This window comes from Erithacus rubecula (genome assembly GCF_903797595.1).
Source record: "Erithacus rubecula genome assembly, chromosome: 5".
NCBI classification, from domain to species: Eukaryota; Metazoa; Chordata; class Aves; order Passeriformes; family Muscicapidae; genus Erithacus; species Erithacus rubecula.
The window spans coordinates 37,890,584-37,909,639 of record NC_136687.1 but is presented as its reverse complement, the minus strand read 5'-3'; the positions used below and the strand labels follow the sequence as shown (position 1 = coordinate 37,909,639).

General features: G+C 33.4%; 1 protein-coding gene across 2 annotated transcripts in view; it reads right to left on the bottom strand.

The window, feature by feature from the left end:
* Nucleotides 1–19,056, bottom strand: part of FSTL5 (follistatin like 5) — a 283,314-nt gene that overhangs the window by 117,481 nt on the left and 146,777 nt on the right. For both annotated transcript variants that reach the window (XM_079306656.1, XM_079306657.1), the window contains exons 5-6: nucleotides 15,857–16,053; nucleotides 6,115–6,235 (exon numbers count right to left, since the gene is read on the bottom strand). In XM_079306656.1, the coding sequence (XP_079162782.1) occupies nucleotides 6,115–6,235; nucleotides 15,857–16,053 (318 nt within the window). The remainder of the gene's footprint in view (nucleotides 1–6,114; nucleotides 6,236–15,856; nucleotides 16,054–19,056) is intronic.

Genomic DNA, 19,056 nt, shown 5'->3' with positions numbered 1-19,056 from the left:
CTATTTTGCTTCAGAAACAAAGATTCACATTTCAAAAAAAAGTTTCTGAACATGCGTCTGTAATTATTGCATTTGACAACTTAAAATGGAAGTAGATGTATTATACTGAAAGTAGTAATATTTTAGAATACTTTTCCAGGACTGAGAGAATGCAATAACTATGCATATGTGTTTATAATGACCACTGTATTTCCATGATTCAAGACACAACAAATTACTGATTTTGATGATCATATTAGTTACTGACCTGAAACTTTCTCCTAAAAGGTGAGGCCAAAGCAAGTTCTGCAATTTTGAACCAGATAAAAAACTTCCATAATATCTGCTATTACTAGAGGTATATAAATTACTTCATACAAATACTTCAGCAACAAGGAGTGCTTGAAACTCAAATTTGATATCTGACCTGACTGGCATTTCAAAACTGAGAGTACTTTTATATATATACAGCATAAGCTCGTACAGTAGGAACATACAAGATCCTGAATAACAGCTGCACAACAGATTAGATATTGTTAACAGTGCCAAGTGATGCCTGAAAGCTCAAGTAGTTCCAGCAAAACTACAAAGCATCATTAATAGAAGAATGACTGATTAGGTCATATTTTGTTTTGCCTAGATAATTCTCAAACTTTCTTGTATGTCATGGGGTAATTTTTATAGTCAAGTTCTCAGTGCCCACAGCCCTTCTGTGGCCCTTTTTTTGAGCATAAGACAACATCCAGAATAGTTCTACACTAACAAATCAATTCCAAGAGACACTGATATTTTTTTTTCCTTCACTTTATGTATGATGTCCATTGTTACATAGAGCAGTTAGTTCAATTATGTACAATAGATTTGGGGTTTATATTAATTGCATTCAGTTATATTCATAAATGTTATTAGTTAGTTAGAATCATTCCTTCTACTGAAATTACAAAAGAAGTGCCTACATATACATCTGCTGAGTGATCAAACAGAATAATTTATTACTCTTTATTTGGTTGTGCTATGCCTTGAGATATTAGAGCCCACCATGAAGGCCACTTGAAGTATTTGCTTTGAAATTTTATTTGATATGGGGGGGAAACTAGTAAGATTATTTATTTTAGAAAAGAACACTAGAAGAAAAACAAAAGGAGACAACATTTACAGTGAACACAAAATTATCATGATACCACAGGAGACACTAACCAAAGAAAGAAAACCTTTGAAAAATAAAGGAAGCACACTGGTTGAGATTTACTTTATAGAGCATATAAACTGTATTCTACACCCTTTTTAGCCTTTGTTTGGCTCCATCTTAGGATTTTGCCTGCCCTTTCAGAAAATGTTAAATATATCCTTCCCCGTCTAAAAAGAATGTTTGCTGGTAAAAAATCCTTTAGCTTGGGACTGTCTGAGGAAAGAATGCAGAAAAGCAAAAAGAAAACACTAAGATGGAACTGGATCACTTTTAGGATATAATTTTACATGACATGGCCAAAGCAGTGGAGGGCTGAACCAGCTGATTCCTTCAGTCCCAAGGTCCAAAAATCTAGCTAAAGCTAAACTTTCTGCTTTATCTATTTGTGTTAAAGGAATTAATTTTTCAGGTTTTTCTCTGCACACAATATTGATCTAATTAAACTGTTCTGGAATATAGCAGACAAATAATTAGGAGAGAGATGCTACAGCACTAAAAATTATCCCTCATGATATGAGTGAAAATAGCCTATAACCAGAAAATCATAGTGGTCTGGCTAACAGGTAACATTACAGAAGCCAGTAAGCATCTTCATCTGCTTGCAACATTCTGTGAAGTTTGTCAGAAATGCTCAAGGCTGAGAACACCCTCTCACACATTTTCTTTGTTAGTTACTGCCTCAGTGTCTGACCTTCTGAAGGGGGAAAGGGACTTTTTTTTATTCCATTGCACATAGTTATTTACATTTAGCTGTCCAGTCTTATATGTATCCATTTTGTCAGATAAAATGAGACTGTTGAAAGTAAATCACAGAATACAAGCAAGCATGTATGTGTATGTATGTATAGGTATAAAATTATGTGCATATTAATACCTTTAAAATAGCCTATGCTTCATCTTTTAAGGTGGTTTCTTTTCTACTTCTAAAGTTAAAAAAAGAATTGCTGGTATTTGTGAGGAAAATTTTTGATTAAGTATGCCAATGAAAAAAAATCCTACCTGCAAATGCTAATGAAACAAGACTGATAATTAATTCTAAATATAGGAATTTATATTTAAATAAAATGCAATTGCCTAATTCTTTAAAAAGAAACTGTTTAATGGAGTCATTTGCTCAACACCATAGAGAAGATGATTTTTAATCCTGTATTCAAAATCTTACCTAAGTATTTTTAAATATAATTTGAATTCACAGCTGGAAAAGTGCACACTAGTAGTATGCTTGATTACCACTATCCCCTTTTTAGGCCAAGGCTGAGGACACAAATTTCCCTTAAGCTTTCTCTCACACCTTCTCCAGCTTTCTCATTATTTTTTCAGAAGTTCTTCTATACTTAATAAAGAATAGTTATGGACAATTACTTTTAGAAAATGAGACCTCTTTAAAGTTTATCAAATTCAAATATGACTTAAAGGATATTTTATTAACTATTGTACATTTTCTATTTTAGCAGTGCTAGATACAAATTGGCTTGAAAAGAACTCTTGTGGTATTGCCATGCATAAAAACTATGGTACTGTGACCCCTAATGCCCTGCCCAACCTCTATCACCTTGCAGTAGAACTTCTGTGTTCATATGACTCCAATTTCTGTTACATAACTAAAGAAGAAAAAGAAAAAAACAAACCAAAAAGCTCCTTTGAATTCTGTGTGGAAGCTCTGAATAGGATCAATTCCTCCATCATCACAAAGCCAAATTTTCTTCACTGCCATTTTGAGTGAATGAAAGTCAGTAACACATATTCTAGCAGTTGCACAAACTTCAATGAGAACTTGACATTTCTCAAATCCATCTCTTCACTACAACTAGGGATAGAGGCAATTCCACTGGGAGTAGCAGGTATTAAACTGAGATTAGGTTCCATGTGTACCATTAAAATTGTAGATATAAAAGGATAAAAAAACATGAAAAACACATTGTCAAGTTCAATTGATGGGATCATGCAAGAGGTCAAAAATTCTAGGAGCACTTTTTCATTTAAAATAATGGCTAAATCTTTTAAATATCTCCAAATAACAAATAAGGCTGTAATTTTAGAGGATAATCTCCTGAAAATACCATAACACAGTTATTGTCTTTTATTCGTTAGATAGTTATGAAAATAATTCGGAAAAAAACTTTTCTTGTTTTGCTTTCTATTTATTCTAGATATTTGAATGTGTCCGAGCTGGTAAAAAATTATCTTTTCCAATAATTTTAAAGTTACAACATATAATTACAATGTAACATAATAAGAAAAAGAATAAATCATTATGGTATAATAAAATAGAATGTAAACTTGAAAATATTTAGTACTTAAAGAAGACCCTGGAAAAAAACCCAGGTTTATTTCCATTTGGAATAAATCTTTGCAACCTTTCTATGCCACTTTATTGAAGAAAATTAAAATGTTGAACTATTTTGTAGGTGGGTGCTTAATTGAAGAGATATTTTTTGTGGAATAGTGTGTGGAAGATGTGTTGTTAGTGCTTCTTGTACACATTTCCATGCGTGGATCTTGTTCCATGTCTATATTAATTCTCTGTATCCTGGTAAATCCACACTTGGCATTGCTAGCAGCATCTCACAAGCTTTGCTATAGGCAAACAGCACAGGCCTCAGTGGCTGTCACATTTGCTTTACCTTGGAATTGCATGGCTTGTGTGCAGAGCTTGGTTTCAGCTTTGTGTCATCTTGACTAGCCATAAGAGCACTAGTCGAGTGACTCGGTGCCACATCCAGTTTGTTTTGGTTTTGCTTGGCTTCCTATACTTTTATAGCATTATATAAGTTTTCTTAATGGTGGTGAGATAGGTCAAACTGAATTCAAACTCTCTTGAGATAAAATGAAGTGGAACTACAGTTATTCCTCAAATTTACTTCAAGAGTATTTATTTTATCTCTATTACGGAGCCTAATATTATGTCACATTTCTTTGGCTTTCTGGGCACACACCATACAGTGAAGTAGTATCTGGTTTTAGTTTTGATTAGTTTTTTTTTTCCAATATGTAATGAATACATCTAAGTTTTGTTAATGAAATAGAAGAATGACTCTTACTCTAGAAAATCATCTTCCAAGATACCTTTATAGTTTTGAATAGGGTCTTCTCCACTACTCTACTGCAACAAAGAAACCTAAATGATTGCTAATCTTACATAATCTAGTGTTTTCATTAACATTCATATTAAGGCAATGCTTAACGTACCATATGGAAATTATTTTCATTATTCAAAAGTCCATTAAAAATATATAACAAAAAGCTATTCTGATGTCTGGAGTTTTACAACTACACAAAACAGTCCCTCAGAGACACATCAAAGTCTTATTTGGAAGAAGAATTTTGTGCTTCCATTAATACAATGTTTGCAAAAATCATGCTAATGCTTTAAACGTGTCTTTACCTTTCTTCAATTGCTGTATATGTTAAAGGCTTCTATATCAATTTTTACATCTATGCACTTAATCACAATCTAGAAGTACAACATCTAGCCATATAATCATAGCTAATAAGTGTGTTTCTATAAATCATATATTTTTGCAACCCAAACTTATATCAAAACTTTTAAAAAAGAAATTAAGGTATTTAGTGTTTTGCTAATGCAGATGAATTAATTTATCTCGCCACCACAGTGTCCTAATATCTCCCATTTTCTTCCTCCACCTTATTTCTTGGCTGTGCTCACACTTCTTTTGCATGAGTTATGGTCTGACACTTCACTTAATCAATTCAGGTCACACAAGAGGATTGGGGTGGGATGTGGAGGGTGAATATTTTTCTGCTGACTTAGTAAGTGACTCAGAGGAGAGACTGTGACTGTTAGGACACTGCAAGAAAGGCAGTCTGATAACCTCAGGAAGGAGGATCAAGTCATTTTTAGGAGCAGTAATTTGTTCAGCTTAGCTGTATCACAAAATCACACTTTCTGAAAGACTCTCAGAGAAATAAAAATCTAATTCAATGGTCTAAACTAAGATACTTTTAGGCAGTCTGTCTTAATTTTTCATTTCATGTTTATTCTTCTTGCTTTCCATGCAGCTATTTTTTTCCTAATATCAGTTCACTACTTTAGAGCTTTAAATGTCAAGCATTTTTTTATCCCTTTTCATTTGATATCACCTAAAGTGGCTGGGTGCTCAACTGCCCAAAGATAAAGTACAAGAAGATATAAAGCAACAGTCTTTAATTACTCAAAATGAAGATATATTAATGGACTAGTCAATGTATAATAAGTAATTATAAAAAGAATTTAGGACAAACTTGATCTTCTGTGCTGCCATGTTACTGAGTTTGGAGCAACAACTTTTAAACCAAAGTCAGATTTCAAGACTGAATCTTAAATTTGAGGTAGATAAGAGTGAAAAATCATCAGTTTTTATCTGGATATAACAAAATATATGGATATTACCTTTAACATCCTGTATAAAAGCTCTTAACACCTGTCTTTTGTCTGCTAACCTAGTGGTTTGGTAAAGATGTTTGTTTGTACTACATACATTTGTCCTAAGACCCCTTTGGCATCCAGAGAGCAAATACCTTGCAAATCTACCCCACAAGTCCTGTGAAGCTGTAAGGTACCTAATAGAAGTGGCACATTTGTTGCTGGGTTTGTCCAAAATGCTCTTATCAGCAGACATAAACAAAGGGTGTGGGGAGGTATTTCGGTTCCATTGATTATGTCTTGACCACACTACTTGCCACTTGCACACAACACCAACTTATTAATGAATCAAGAAAGATTATCCATGAATTCTCCATTACCAAAATAATTCATAAATCTAGAAGCTGCTGGGTATCATTTATTTCTGCTAAAAGGCTTTCTGCTGTTTCATGACTATTAAATTGCACTAATTTACATACAGCATCCAGACGTTTCAGGCTTCAAAAATAAAAAATTACCATTTAGAAAAACAAAGCAAGAAGGAGAAAATAGACTCAGGGAACAGTCTAGTCTTGGTACTTACGAAAAGCTCTATAGAATTCTTCTAGAGCTAGATGCTTGTCACCATTGTAATCATCATATTTCAGCAAATCGAACACAGAGCAGTCAGACGGTTCCTTGCCAAGCTCGTCCCGTTTTATTACCTGACAAGAAAATTATAACCATGAAATTACATCTGAGCTCTTACAGTTCTCTGGTATAATTAATTTTTTCTAATAATCATTTAATAGATAATTTTAAGGTTACTGTGTGGCAATGTACTGCAACTGTGTAAAGTCAGGGATTTCCAGTTACTTTGTCATTATTTATTACACTTTTAAAAGTTAATACCTTTAGGACAAACTCCCTGAAATTACACAAAAGTTTCTTTGAATATCCATTTTGCATATATATATATATATATATATATATATATATATATATATATATGTAAAATGAAGATAGATTGAAGCATTATAAAGAAATAGGGAATTTTAAATTTGATTTTACTTTATATATACAGGAATGGTGATTAAGAAACAATAGAATATACCTAAAATATTAATTTCCCAAGTATAAATGGGATAATGTCTTTTTTCTCTAATTTCTAACCACATAAACCAAATGCAGACACTTTCAAATATAGCTAATATAAACTCTTACTACCCTACTAATTGTATCAAGTTCTTACAGGCTTTTGACAAGACTATTACCTTATCAAAACCTATTATATAAGTAGCTGACCTAAAAAGACTCCTGTTTCTCAGTGGGGGCACACACAATTTGTAAATAGGTCAAAATTAATAGATGTTAGATTTTTCACTCCAATGAACTTATCCCAGAGAAATGTTCTTTAATATATGCACCATTTTATTTTAGGTCTGTGTATGTCATAGACATCTACTTAGATTCCAGCTGAGGAATTTTTAAGATGCTGAGAGTGATTTAGAATTTTCATATTACATAGGGCACGTACTAGAAGTACTACTACATAACTGAAAGAGCCAAAACTAAACAGCTTTTCATTTTAATATTGCAGAGTTTACAGTTTTATATTAGGCACAGAAAAAATATAACTGTAGTTAATTCCTAGGTAAAATAATTACTCTTCCAACCCTTTATCAGTCTCCTATGATAATTGCAAAACCATTACTATATTTGTATCAACAGGGAATATCTTCTGAAAAACAAGGGATACAGGGGCTTTTGTGTTTCAGTTGTTCTGCAAAGGAATTAATTCAGTTACTATTCATGTAAACACAAAATACCTAAAAGAATAATAGGGAATAACAGGAGCACTAGAGGAAAAGAAAAGACACAAACATTTCATGCTACCAGAAGTCATCTCCTACATAATAATATAAAAGCATTATAAAGGATAATCACCTTGTTAGTACATTAGAGAGTATGAAAACCATTTACAAAGATAAGAAAAATCACTGCAAAACCGCCTTTTGCTATTATGAATTTAAAAAAAACATACTATGCTACCTGAATATTACTGCTAACTACTTCCCATCCTTTAAAAGCCTTTTTATTGAGTTCACATTAAAGTGAATTAAGAAAATATGAAATTGTGTAGATCTTGCAGCTGGTACATAAAGGACAAAAATGTAGTCTGGGAAAAATTAGTAACTCTAAACCCATTACAGTTATACAAGAAATACTAAATATGTAATTGTCTGTATTGGAACCTCTAGCAATCACTGTGATTTCAAGGCCAGGAACATTCAGTATGGGAATCATTGTTCCTCTCATTGTTTCATTGTTTTAAATGCTTGCTTTCACTATCTTCAATTGTACAAATAAGGATGAAACTTTACACCTAAGGTTGAAAAAAGCATTTTTTAAGTCCCCAAAGCACCGGGCTTTATACCAAGTTTTAAATTTAAAATTAGTGTTCTCAGCTTCCATTCTTTGAACTAAAATCTGTTTTCTGTTCAAATTGACCAATTACAAATGAAAAGCACCATATTTTTAAAAAGAAGAATAATTATTTTTTAAAAATGGATAGAATTATTCTGCTACTTCAAATAATGATACTACAGCCAGGTACATTTTATTATCCTGGAAATTATTTAATTTATGTCTCCAATAAACCTATCATTTTGATTACAGATAAAAGACTCAATGTTTGATTTCGTACAGACATTTTATGCTGGTGATATACTTTGGAAAATACACTCACTGTTGATAAACCCTCCAAACTGTGAGTCTGTGAGGGTAGATTTTAAAAAAATACAGAAGTGATTTCATATGATGATTAATCTTATTTGTCTGTGATTTCCTGCTATAAGAGCTGTTCAATCTGAATTCTCTTGTGCAGGATCTAGCCACCTCCCAATTTTCCAATGGGATCTGTGGATCAGATTAGCTCTGTGATCAGAAGAAAAAATAACCTTCATGGAACTTTTGGGTTGTTGGTTGGCCTTTCCTTTTGAAGGGAGGGAGACTAATACTCAATCACATGAGATACAACTCAGAATCAGGTACAACTCAGTGTGTGGGGGTTTGGATTTTGAAAAATTATCTGTTTCTGTAAAAATTGAAGTGCAGATCAACTGTGATACAAAGTTAGAAACCATATGAGACTCTACACCATCATGTAATCATACTTGTGTTTCACAGATGATCCAACAATGCACCTTAAATTTTAAATTCTATTATTCTATTAATTTCTGTCCATGGAGAAGAGTAAAATGCAAGGAAACTGTTTCTTAAGCCAATTCTTTAAACCCAGACTGTTTGTTCCTCGTTTAAACTAAATGGTGATTTGTTAGGGAGGCAGAAGAAAAACTGGCAAAATTTTTATCAAGTCACAATCTAGAAGCAAAATACTAACTATAAATGTTAAAACCTTATTAAGATTGTCTGCACAATTTTATGATTGTTCCATAAAAGTCAAACATAGATTATTTTATTTCCAACTTGTAAATTGAAAATTAATACCAGAGAAGGTTCTCAAATATTTATGCTCACAATTTTTAGTTTGAATTTGCATAAAGACAATGAAGCATTTACTTTCAACATTATAAACTAGCAAAAGATAAAATAAACAGAAAAACTGTTCATGGTTCATTGTGAAACCCCATAAATAATGAAAACTTAGAAACTTACCTACATTTTCAAATTAAATATGTCTTTTCCAAAAAAATGAAATTTACCCATCAGAATTTTATACTCTTTGAAACATGGAGGAAGGATTTGCATTTTCTGGAAAAAATTAAATTTCTAAAAGATGTAGCACACAATTATCTATTTCCCATTAAACACTATACTGAGGTAACAGAAATTTAGTCAGTACAACACCAAATTTTGGAAGATTGGGAAAGTTAAATTATTAAATGATTAAAAATTATGAACTGCACATCAGAATAGATCGATTCATTCCTTTTAATCTGATTTCTGACAGTCAAAATGAAAAATCTTCAGATGTTATAAAACTAGACTACAAATAACGTAACACATCCTTCATTAATCCACCTCACCTGAAGTGTTATTGGTCAGTGTTTTTATACTTGCCTGTGATTAATGGCCTTTATATACCTCCCCAAAGAAAATGCTACATAAATTCAACTACAAACAAAACCTTCCTTTAAATCAAATATGGTTCAATCAGTTAATGTGTGCTCATCTTCCCTAAGAGAAAGTACCTTATCACAACAGTGCCACTCAGTGCTTGATAAAACACGAAGTACATCAAACACAAGACACTGTGAGAACTGTGCTCCAAATTAATTCTGACTGCATAAGGGGGGGTTTCAATTTCTTGTTCCATCATCTTCCACAGCAGCATAAATTTTATAAATTAAAGTAATTGATTAATTATGAAACCAAATTGATAATAAAGTTTGGTAAATTGTTCCTTTCTTTAGCTTCGATTAATCTAAATAAATCAATAGTCTTATAATTTACCACCGAGTTCTGTAGGGCAGCATCACAATCCTCTATTTGGTGTCTATAGTAATGTGATGCTTTTGATATATGTAAAGATACAGGACTTGTGCATCACAGAAGGACACAGAGATCCCTGAGCAAACTGATACCTGAGCTGCTAAACCCACACCTAGGGGCCTACAAAGGCATGGGCACAATTTCACTTGAAGGTATTATTTCAATGCTATCCCAAATTAGTCAAGATACATAGCTCAGGTATGAGGTGTCTTTCTGCCAACTTCTCCAATGAGAGGCACATTTCCCTGCCTTTCCAATTCTTCATTTAACAGAGGAAAGACCTAATCTGACTCAGAAGATGTAAATGTGTCCTTAGGTGTCTGCAAATGCAATGCTATAGATGCCTAGCTCACAGTATAAGATCAGAAGAGGTATTAGGGCCACATAGATAGGCTGGATAAAATTCTGCATCTCAGAACTAAACCTGGAACCACCAGCACTCTGAGCCTGTGTCTCTGGACTTAACCAGATAAAACAATGAGTGCAAACAAAATCCTGGACCATTATGCTGTATGTCCACTTTAGTTAGCACCAGTTCTTGAACCTTCTAAAGAAATGAAGCTTGCTCCTGCTTCCTTCACAGCCTGCAAGAATATAAAGGGGAATGCTGCTACTTGAGAAAACCAAAGATACCTAAGAAAGATAAAGATTTTAGATTTTGTATGACAATCACAGTGTTTGTAAGCTTTATCTCACTACTCATTGCTTAGAGAGTCTTAATTTCCCCCAATTTCAAAGTTTCATGTAGGGTTCTTATTTTTATTTTGAACCTAGAATTGAATATAACACATGTTTAGTATCTCCTAGGTGAGAGTAAAAAAAGGCAATGTAACCTAAATAGTATGTCCCTAATTAATAGCAGAAAAAAAAATAGAAGTATAACTCAACATGCAAAATTTTCTACCACATATGTTTAAGAAACAGAGTGTGACAGAGATGCAATTTATAAAAGCTGAGCCTCTGCAAACAAGACCCATAAAGTATCAGCTATACTGATAAGTATAATCAGTATTACAGAAATAAAAACAAAATAATTTTGGGGTGTTTATTTTGTTTTTGCAGAAGTAAGAATGAGTTTTTATAGAAATGTAATGTGCTTTCATTTATCCTATGTTAACCTGGTAAGTAGAAGTAATATATTCAGGTATTTGAAATTACAGATACTAGTTCATAAATAAGAGTTCTAACTTCTTTCTTTGAATCTAAAAACTGATCATTGAAAGAAGGGAAAGGAAGAGGGAAAATTTTTTCAATTTATTATTGTTATTATTATTATTATTACTATTACTATTATTATATTCAACTTGCTTTCAGGCTATGTCACTTCCCTTTTCTGTAAAATTTTGCTTTCTTAGTTCAATAGTGTAAGAAATAAACTTCAAAAAGCATCTCTAAGTTCAATCAAGTATAGATTATTTCACTTCACACACTTCTTCCATCAAAAAGGAACTTGAATTTCATTGCTGAGCAAGAGTAAACATTTTTAGAGCCTATTCATCTTTCACTGATGGCAACCAGAAAGGGCTTACTATTTACAAAATGGCAGTTCCACCATAGTAGAATAACTGCATTCATAACTGGAAAAACACATTTTATTCCTGTGCCTACCCATAACACCTCTGCTCTTTTTCCTCTTCTATACAGCAAAAACAACATACAGTAATCAAGCAGTCTACAATGATAGAAACACTGGTATTTGATTTACAAATTTTTGTTAGATTTTGGTTTGGTTTTGCATAAGATAAAATAGATAAAAATATTAGCCTGTTAATAACTGAACATTCATGGCTAACCAGATGATTAAATTATCTTCCATTATTTTGCATTCCATTTAAAATGTGCCAAAAGGCTTTAAAAACAAACCCTTCAAGGAACCACCTCACCTCACTCCTCACTGCAAACCTTGCAGATACATTGATCAGAGATGATGATGATAATTCTGCCTATTTCACAGTTTGCAGTTTTGAAAGATAGACACCCTCTCTGGTTAGTACCTACTTCTAAAAATAGAGTAGTCTAAAAGGTTAAATTCATAAGTCCTTTCAAAATCATATCTCACTTGCCAATACAGGATTTGGAAACCAAAACATTAAATGGGTCACACCCAGCTATTAAAGCAGTCAAGGCAGAGAAGAATTTATATTGGAAAAAAAATGTCCATTTAGCCTGTATGGAGCTATGTAACCCTACTGTTTTCCTATTACATTTACAATGTGTATTGGAGGTACAATTATTTTTTAGCTGCAATTCTGTATTGGATTACAAAGCCATGAAAAATATTATACCCAGATGCTAGAATTGTTCAAACAGAAGAAAAAAAATAGTCTGCCAATGTTTAATGTATTTTTATCATATTTGAAATATTTAAAAAACAAAAAAGCCAAAACAAAACCACAGAAAACCCAAACGAACAAAAATCCAAATGAACAACAAATAAAACTGAAACAAAACAAAAAAAAAACTCAAACCTTTCTTACTATATGAATTCGGTTTTTTTCATAAGAACAGTACTTGTGCCTTTTTTTGGGAGAGGAATATTTGTTTCTCTTGTATCAAGATGCAAATTCAATAACCTTATGACTTTTGATCCAAAATACAGCAATAAAATTGGAATGTTGCTGTCACCATTTCCAATCTCCAACTGATTCATTTCAATTTTACATTAGGTAGGATGACCTATGAGACAATAAATACAATCCAAGGGCCTGATTGCACAGCAAGATTGACGAGATGTAAAATTTAAGATGCACTATAAACTGAACTTCAATATTCACATGAACATAAATTAACTTCAGGAGTCCTTGTTTTCTACAGCAAGTGTTGCTTTTCATATCCTCTAATATGATTACATTTAAAATGCAGACAGGAGGAATTATTTATGACAACTCTGGAGATTTCAAAATTTTGACTGTGAGCACAACTGAGAAAAATTCTCCTAATCCAGAGAACATTTTCAGGAGTACAGTAATGTCTCCCTGTGGATGGTTGACCCTGACTGGATAATGAAAGTTTCACGGGCCAACATAAAGTGAGGGAGAGATCACACACCAATTACTGTTCTGGGCAAAACAGACTTAACCTGGGGACAAATTAACTGAATTCAATACTAATCAGACAAGACTAAGATAAATGAGAAATAAAACCAAATATTAAAAACTCCTTTCTTCCAAGGGACTTAACTTCACTGCCAATATTCTCTATATTCTCCCTCTCCAGGAGAGCAGGGGGACAAAGAATGGGGCCTGCAGCCAGTTTGTGGTCACTAACACTGACAATCCAGCTTCTTTCCTTAGTGGAAACACAGGGGAACCAGGGCACCATGACTGCTTGGAAACCATTGGAGCAATATACTCATGTCGCCTGGATCTGGAGGATACTCCTACGGAAAATGCAGAGAGAATTGGTTCACAGATGGAAGCAGCAATGTCCTGGATGGCAGAAGGCATGTAGAATATGCTGTCACCACTGCCATGAGGTAACAGAGTCAGAGCCATTGCCCATCAATACCTCTGCACAGAAGGAGAAAATAATCTCCTCGACCTGAGCCTTGGAACTGGCCCAAGGCAAGAACATGAACATTATATGAGTTCATATAATATATGGATTCAAAGTACTCCTTTGGAGCTGTGCATGCCCACGGAGCAAAGTGGAAAGAAAGGAAACTATTGAAATCCCAAGGGAAAAACATTAGACATGCAGAAGAAATTCTGAAGTTGTTAGAGGCAAAGAAAATAGCAATCGTGCACATCAGAGCATATCAAAAAGCAAATTCGGAATTAGAAAAAGGAAATGAGCTGGCAGACAGAGAGGCAAAAGAAACAGCCAGGAGACAGGTAAAATGGAAGGAGCTTTAATTCCAAATTTTCCTTGAAGGCAAGCCAAATTATAAGAAAGCCAAATTATAAAAAAGGGGATGCTAAAGTTAATCACAGATCTGGAAGGGAGAATGAAGAAGGGTGGGCGTGCACTCCAGAAGGAAAGGTATCCATAGCTAGCCATCTGATATGTTTTGTAGTAAGGGAGAGCATAGGAAGAGGCACTGGGGAGCAGAGGCCCTATATAAACACCTGATTCAGGACATTATCGCTAGGAATTTATATACTGCCATAAGACAGGTAACCTCACAGTGTGATCTCTGCCTCCAGACTAATCCCAAAAACATTCCAAAACCAGAAATGGGTCAAACTGGGAGAGGGAATGGACCTGGCCAACAGTGGCAACTTGATTTTTTGAAACTCCCAACAGGTTCTCTTTTCTACTCCTTCCTCCTCAGAGGGAGAACTCCTCTCAATCTTCTCCTCTCACAGAAGACAGTCCATCATGAACTGCTCCAACGTGAGTCCTTCCCATGGGATGCAGTTCCTCATTAACTGCTCCAGCATCAGTCCCTTCCAAAGGGTGCAGTCCTTCAGGAACAGACTGCTCCAGCATGGGTCCCTCATGGGGTTAATTGTGTCTCTTTTCAAGCCATACAATAACAAAACAACAGTTTACAACAATTAATTCACTTTACACTAATCTGCAGGCTGAGTAATTTGATGTTTCTGCAATGAATTTTAGCAAAACCAAAACCAAAATATTAGAGGTTTAAGGCTGACTTGTTTCCACACTTGTGAAAAAGCACTACTTTACAGCTGCCATAATAATTTGCTCTTTATAGAAAAGAAAGAATGTTGAGAAAAGTGTATATTGAAAGTTTGAAAACATAATAATGGATGATTTTTAATTATTATTTTAAAACTATGTTTAACACACAAAAAAAAGGAAAAGTGTACATGAAGCAACTGAATAGAGAAGAATTAAATATACTTTACAAATCTATATATGTGATTCCTATCTATATTATCTATTCATATAGTATATTTATATCTAAATTATTATTTGTGAGATATATACAGGCACCAAAGTCCCTTAAAAGTTGAAGTTCTGATAGAATCTAAAAGCAGCAGGAAAAACAATATTAGAAAAGTACAGAAAAGTATTTTTAAATTAATATTTTGAAATAATGTATTAGTAGTTGACATGATGCCTATATTTGCAATCACCCTCTGGTCCTTGGAATTGTGACTATAATTTTCAAAGTTATCTGTATGGAAATGATAACTCCATCCTATTTCTTAACACTGCTATGCAACTTTAAACAGGATAATGATCAACACTCACATCTAAAAAAATCTTACTTTTCTTAAAATTTTAATTGGCTGCCTAGTATTAGACTCATTAATACACTTTAGCCGTGATTAGGTTTCTCAAACTCAGACCTCTAGTAAATCAAAGTACAATTGCTCCATCAACACTCTTTAATAGAATCAATCCTTTTAGGTAGGTTAAAGCAAGTGCTGCTATGCCTACCAGAGCAGCAATTACTGGTTTATATCTGTAATTAGTTAAAATTTGCTATTTAGAGACCACCATGAACTCTCTTTACAAGATTCCTTCTATACTTCTCTATCTATAAGACAAAGCAATAATACTTCTTTAGTATTACAGAAGTGATCTACCTCATTATTTTAATTGTTTTCAACTTCTACAATACATCTATACAGTTGAACTGGATGATAGCACGCAGTGGATAATAAAACAACTCATGATCACATTAGCCTGGAGTGTTCTAACACACTGCATTATACTTCAAAGCATTATATTCAAATTTCTAAACAATCACTACAGAATTTCTGAATCATTCAGCCACTCAAAAAATTCTCTAATGAAGTTTTCCACCTCAGAGACTCGCATTTTCTAAAGTATCCCAAGACATGATATTCCCTGTGTGCATGCCCTGAGACATCTGAATAGTCACTGTGCTAATAGAAACAAAAACTCAACATTACCTGAGATAACTCCTTAGTATCCACAAGTCCATTGTTGTCTGAATCAAAATGATCGAACATTTGATCTATAAGAAGTTTCTTTAACACCATTTTCTCACCAACAGATTTATCTTTTGATTCTGCAATGTATCTCTGGTTTTGTAGATCCAGTAACATATTTTTCACTTCGGTGTATTCAGTAGGTTTACATTTATCCCCTGAAAAGAAAATACACAAAACAAGATTATTTGGAAGAGGATTTCCTATTAAAAGTTTAAAGGTAAACTAAAAGCACAAAAACTGAAAAAGCACGGTATGAACTTCTTATAGCACTAAAAACAGGATTCTTTTAAGAGATGAGAAATTAATTCTGTAGTAATTTGATCCATAATATTTCCTTGTCTGGACTTCAAATTAAGACAAAAACAAATTGCAGTTTTAGATACTTTCTTAGACAAGGTTTTCTGTTTATAGGAACTAAGGAAATTTACCAGTTTCCAAGCCTGTTCTTCTTTATTTATCATTCTAGAAAAGTGCATCTGAAGATTTATTAAAGTTTTACCTTTGGTAAAACTTTTCATATAAATGTAGAAATGTCATGTATGCAAAAACACCTGCAAATATGATACAGAAATATATGCTATATACTTCATAATAACATTTGACTTCAGAAAGCAGAAATCACTCTGGAGTGCTCATAAGCTATATCTACCTTTTCATTTATTGGACATAGAAAGCTTATTTGAACAACAAAAGGTGGGATTGCCAAAGGAAGAGAAAGGATCTTTATGAAGATCTGATTTAATTTTTTCATTATCAAGTCTTCTATAAAGTGGAAAATTTTATGGAAATGTCCTGCATACAGTGATTACAGTCAGTACTTATTTTAAACAAAAGCACAAAATAATGTATGCCTGGTGTTCTCTTATGTAAGTTGCTGCATATTTTAAATTTGATACAGAAATAGTTTAAAAGGGTTTGTTTCGGGTTTGTTTTATTAAGATAATCTTAGAATTTTGAAAGGGCTTTTTATAAGATGAGACATGTAAATGTGTACCAGCATAATACCATGTATTTGTTGCAGATGTATATTTGCAGTTAGCCAATATTTAACTTAAAGTAGTGAATTCAAGACTAGAGCAATACACTTATTAGCAAAGAATGCTATCTTGCAATCTTCTTTTAAGTCACTGTTCTGAGGATACAAGGATTTATGAGAAACAACTATTTACCTTATGGAAACTGTGTAGGCAGTTTTATTTTGCAAATGGATCTTTTAAGAAACATCTAATTTACATGTATGGGACTGGAATTCATCATTTTGATATATTTAATGGTACATGCATCTTTATGGTGACACTGTGAACATCTTCATAGCCATTACAAAATACAGAGAGAGAAAAAGTTCCTAAATCCTACCATCCTAGAAAGACTCAGACCTAGAAGAGAAGGATTTATGGTAAAAATTAAATCATGGAAGAAAAAATGTGTTTTGGAATCAAAACCACTCTAGCCTTTTTTGTTTTGGTTTTTCTAAAAGCCACCAACTGTTATGCAGCTATTTAAGTAACAGAAATAGACAAACCCAAGTTGTATTTAACTGACAGCTTAAACTATGCATAGTATTTGCATATTTGTCCTCATCTGCCAGGGGCATGAAGATTGAGGCCATATAATTTATAAGAGTTGAGTTCTGCGTGACTGCTTTCCAGGGGACTAATGCAGAAATACTCAGTAGGGAAACATGTTTATTCCTCAGGCATTCTGAAGCTGCAGTGAGCAAACCTTGCCATCTGAATGGATGCAGGCTCCAGGTGGTGGGGAGGGAAAAGAGCACTTAACTTGAACATACTCTAATTCACTTGGGTGAAATCCAGGAGACTGGGCCAGACAAAAAGCATCATCTTTGTCTCCCCTAGATAACTTTTCTGGCTATGGTGCCCTCGAAAAGACAGTCTGGCTCCACTCTGCTGCAGGTGATGACTAACACAGTTTTGCCTACACTCATGGCAGGGCTGGGATGGCAGGGAAGACAAGACAAACCCTATTTAACAGTATACTGCTCAGAGTAGCTACCTCATTCAGATTTTAGCCCCTGTAAATGATCAGTCTCATTTTGCACATTTAAAACTGCAAAGAGCTATTCTTTAGAGATATAGAACAGTAAAAGTTAGTTTTTAAAATAATATCTCTTAAATCATGGATTTGTCACAGTAGAATTGACAAGTTTCTTCATGTCTGGGTTCAAAAAAGAAACTCACATTGACAAGTTTTTCCCTTGAAGCACAGAATCATGCCTCTCACTTTAATGACTGATCAAGAATTGAAAAGATGTTCTCATCTCTACAAAGGCAATAATGATGCTAATGTTCATTTGAATACTGAAGATCATTTAACTATAAATTCTGGGCAACTTTTGTGCAAATTGCACAAATATTTTCATGAGTGAATTTACAAGCCATGTAAATTTAGAGGAAAACCAATTAAATTTATTTATCATGTGATCATGAAAAACATGGCAATAATTAGTTGCCTTTCCTACTTTTAACTCAAAATAGAATTTATGGAAAAAAGTTGTAAAGGAAGTTTGATTGCAGTCCAGGAAAGACATTTTAATGTACTTTAGACATTAACTTTACATCTAAAACTTAAGGAAAAATGAACTAACGTATTCTGTCACAACACCTGCTCAGAGAGAGCAGAATTCAGAAAACATCTTTTCCATGACATTTCTTTCTTTGTGCACTCCTCCTTGCACAGCACAAACTTCTGTAGCTAGTACAATAGTCATGTAAGAGTGCTTAAATATTGCATGTTTATAAACTATTTACACATTTTCCCAGAAGAGAAAAATATTTGTATCATTTCTTAATATAAAATATAAATGCTGTCTAATACAAAACAAATGGAGAGATTGCTACTTCTGCAAGTTTGGGTACTTCCTGTACAAATATTTCATTCACAAGTTATGCAAAATAATCAGTTAGAACTCCAATATTATTTATATTTTGATCTAACACCTACCTTCTAAATATTACTATGAACTTTAACAATGAACTTTAGGCCAGTGAGAGATGAACCTTCAGTTGACAACCATAGTTAATTACAGCTGAGGTAAACCAGGTTTCCATGGCTATACTACATTAAAACCCTTTCATTTTATAAATAATTGAAAGTAGTCTTTACACCAACATTTGGAATTTAAGGACAAACACGATGGA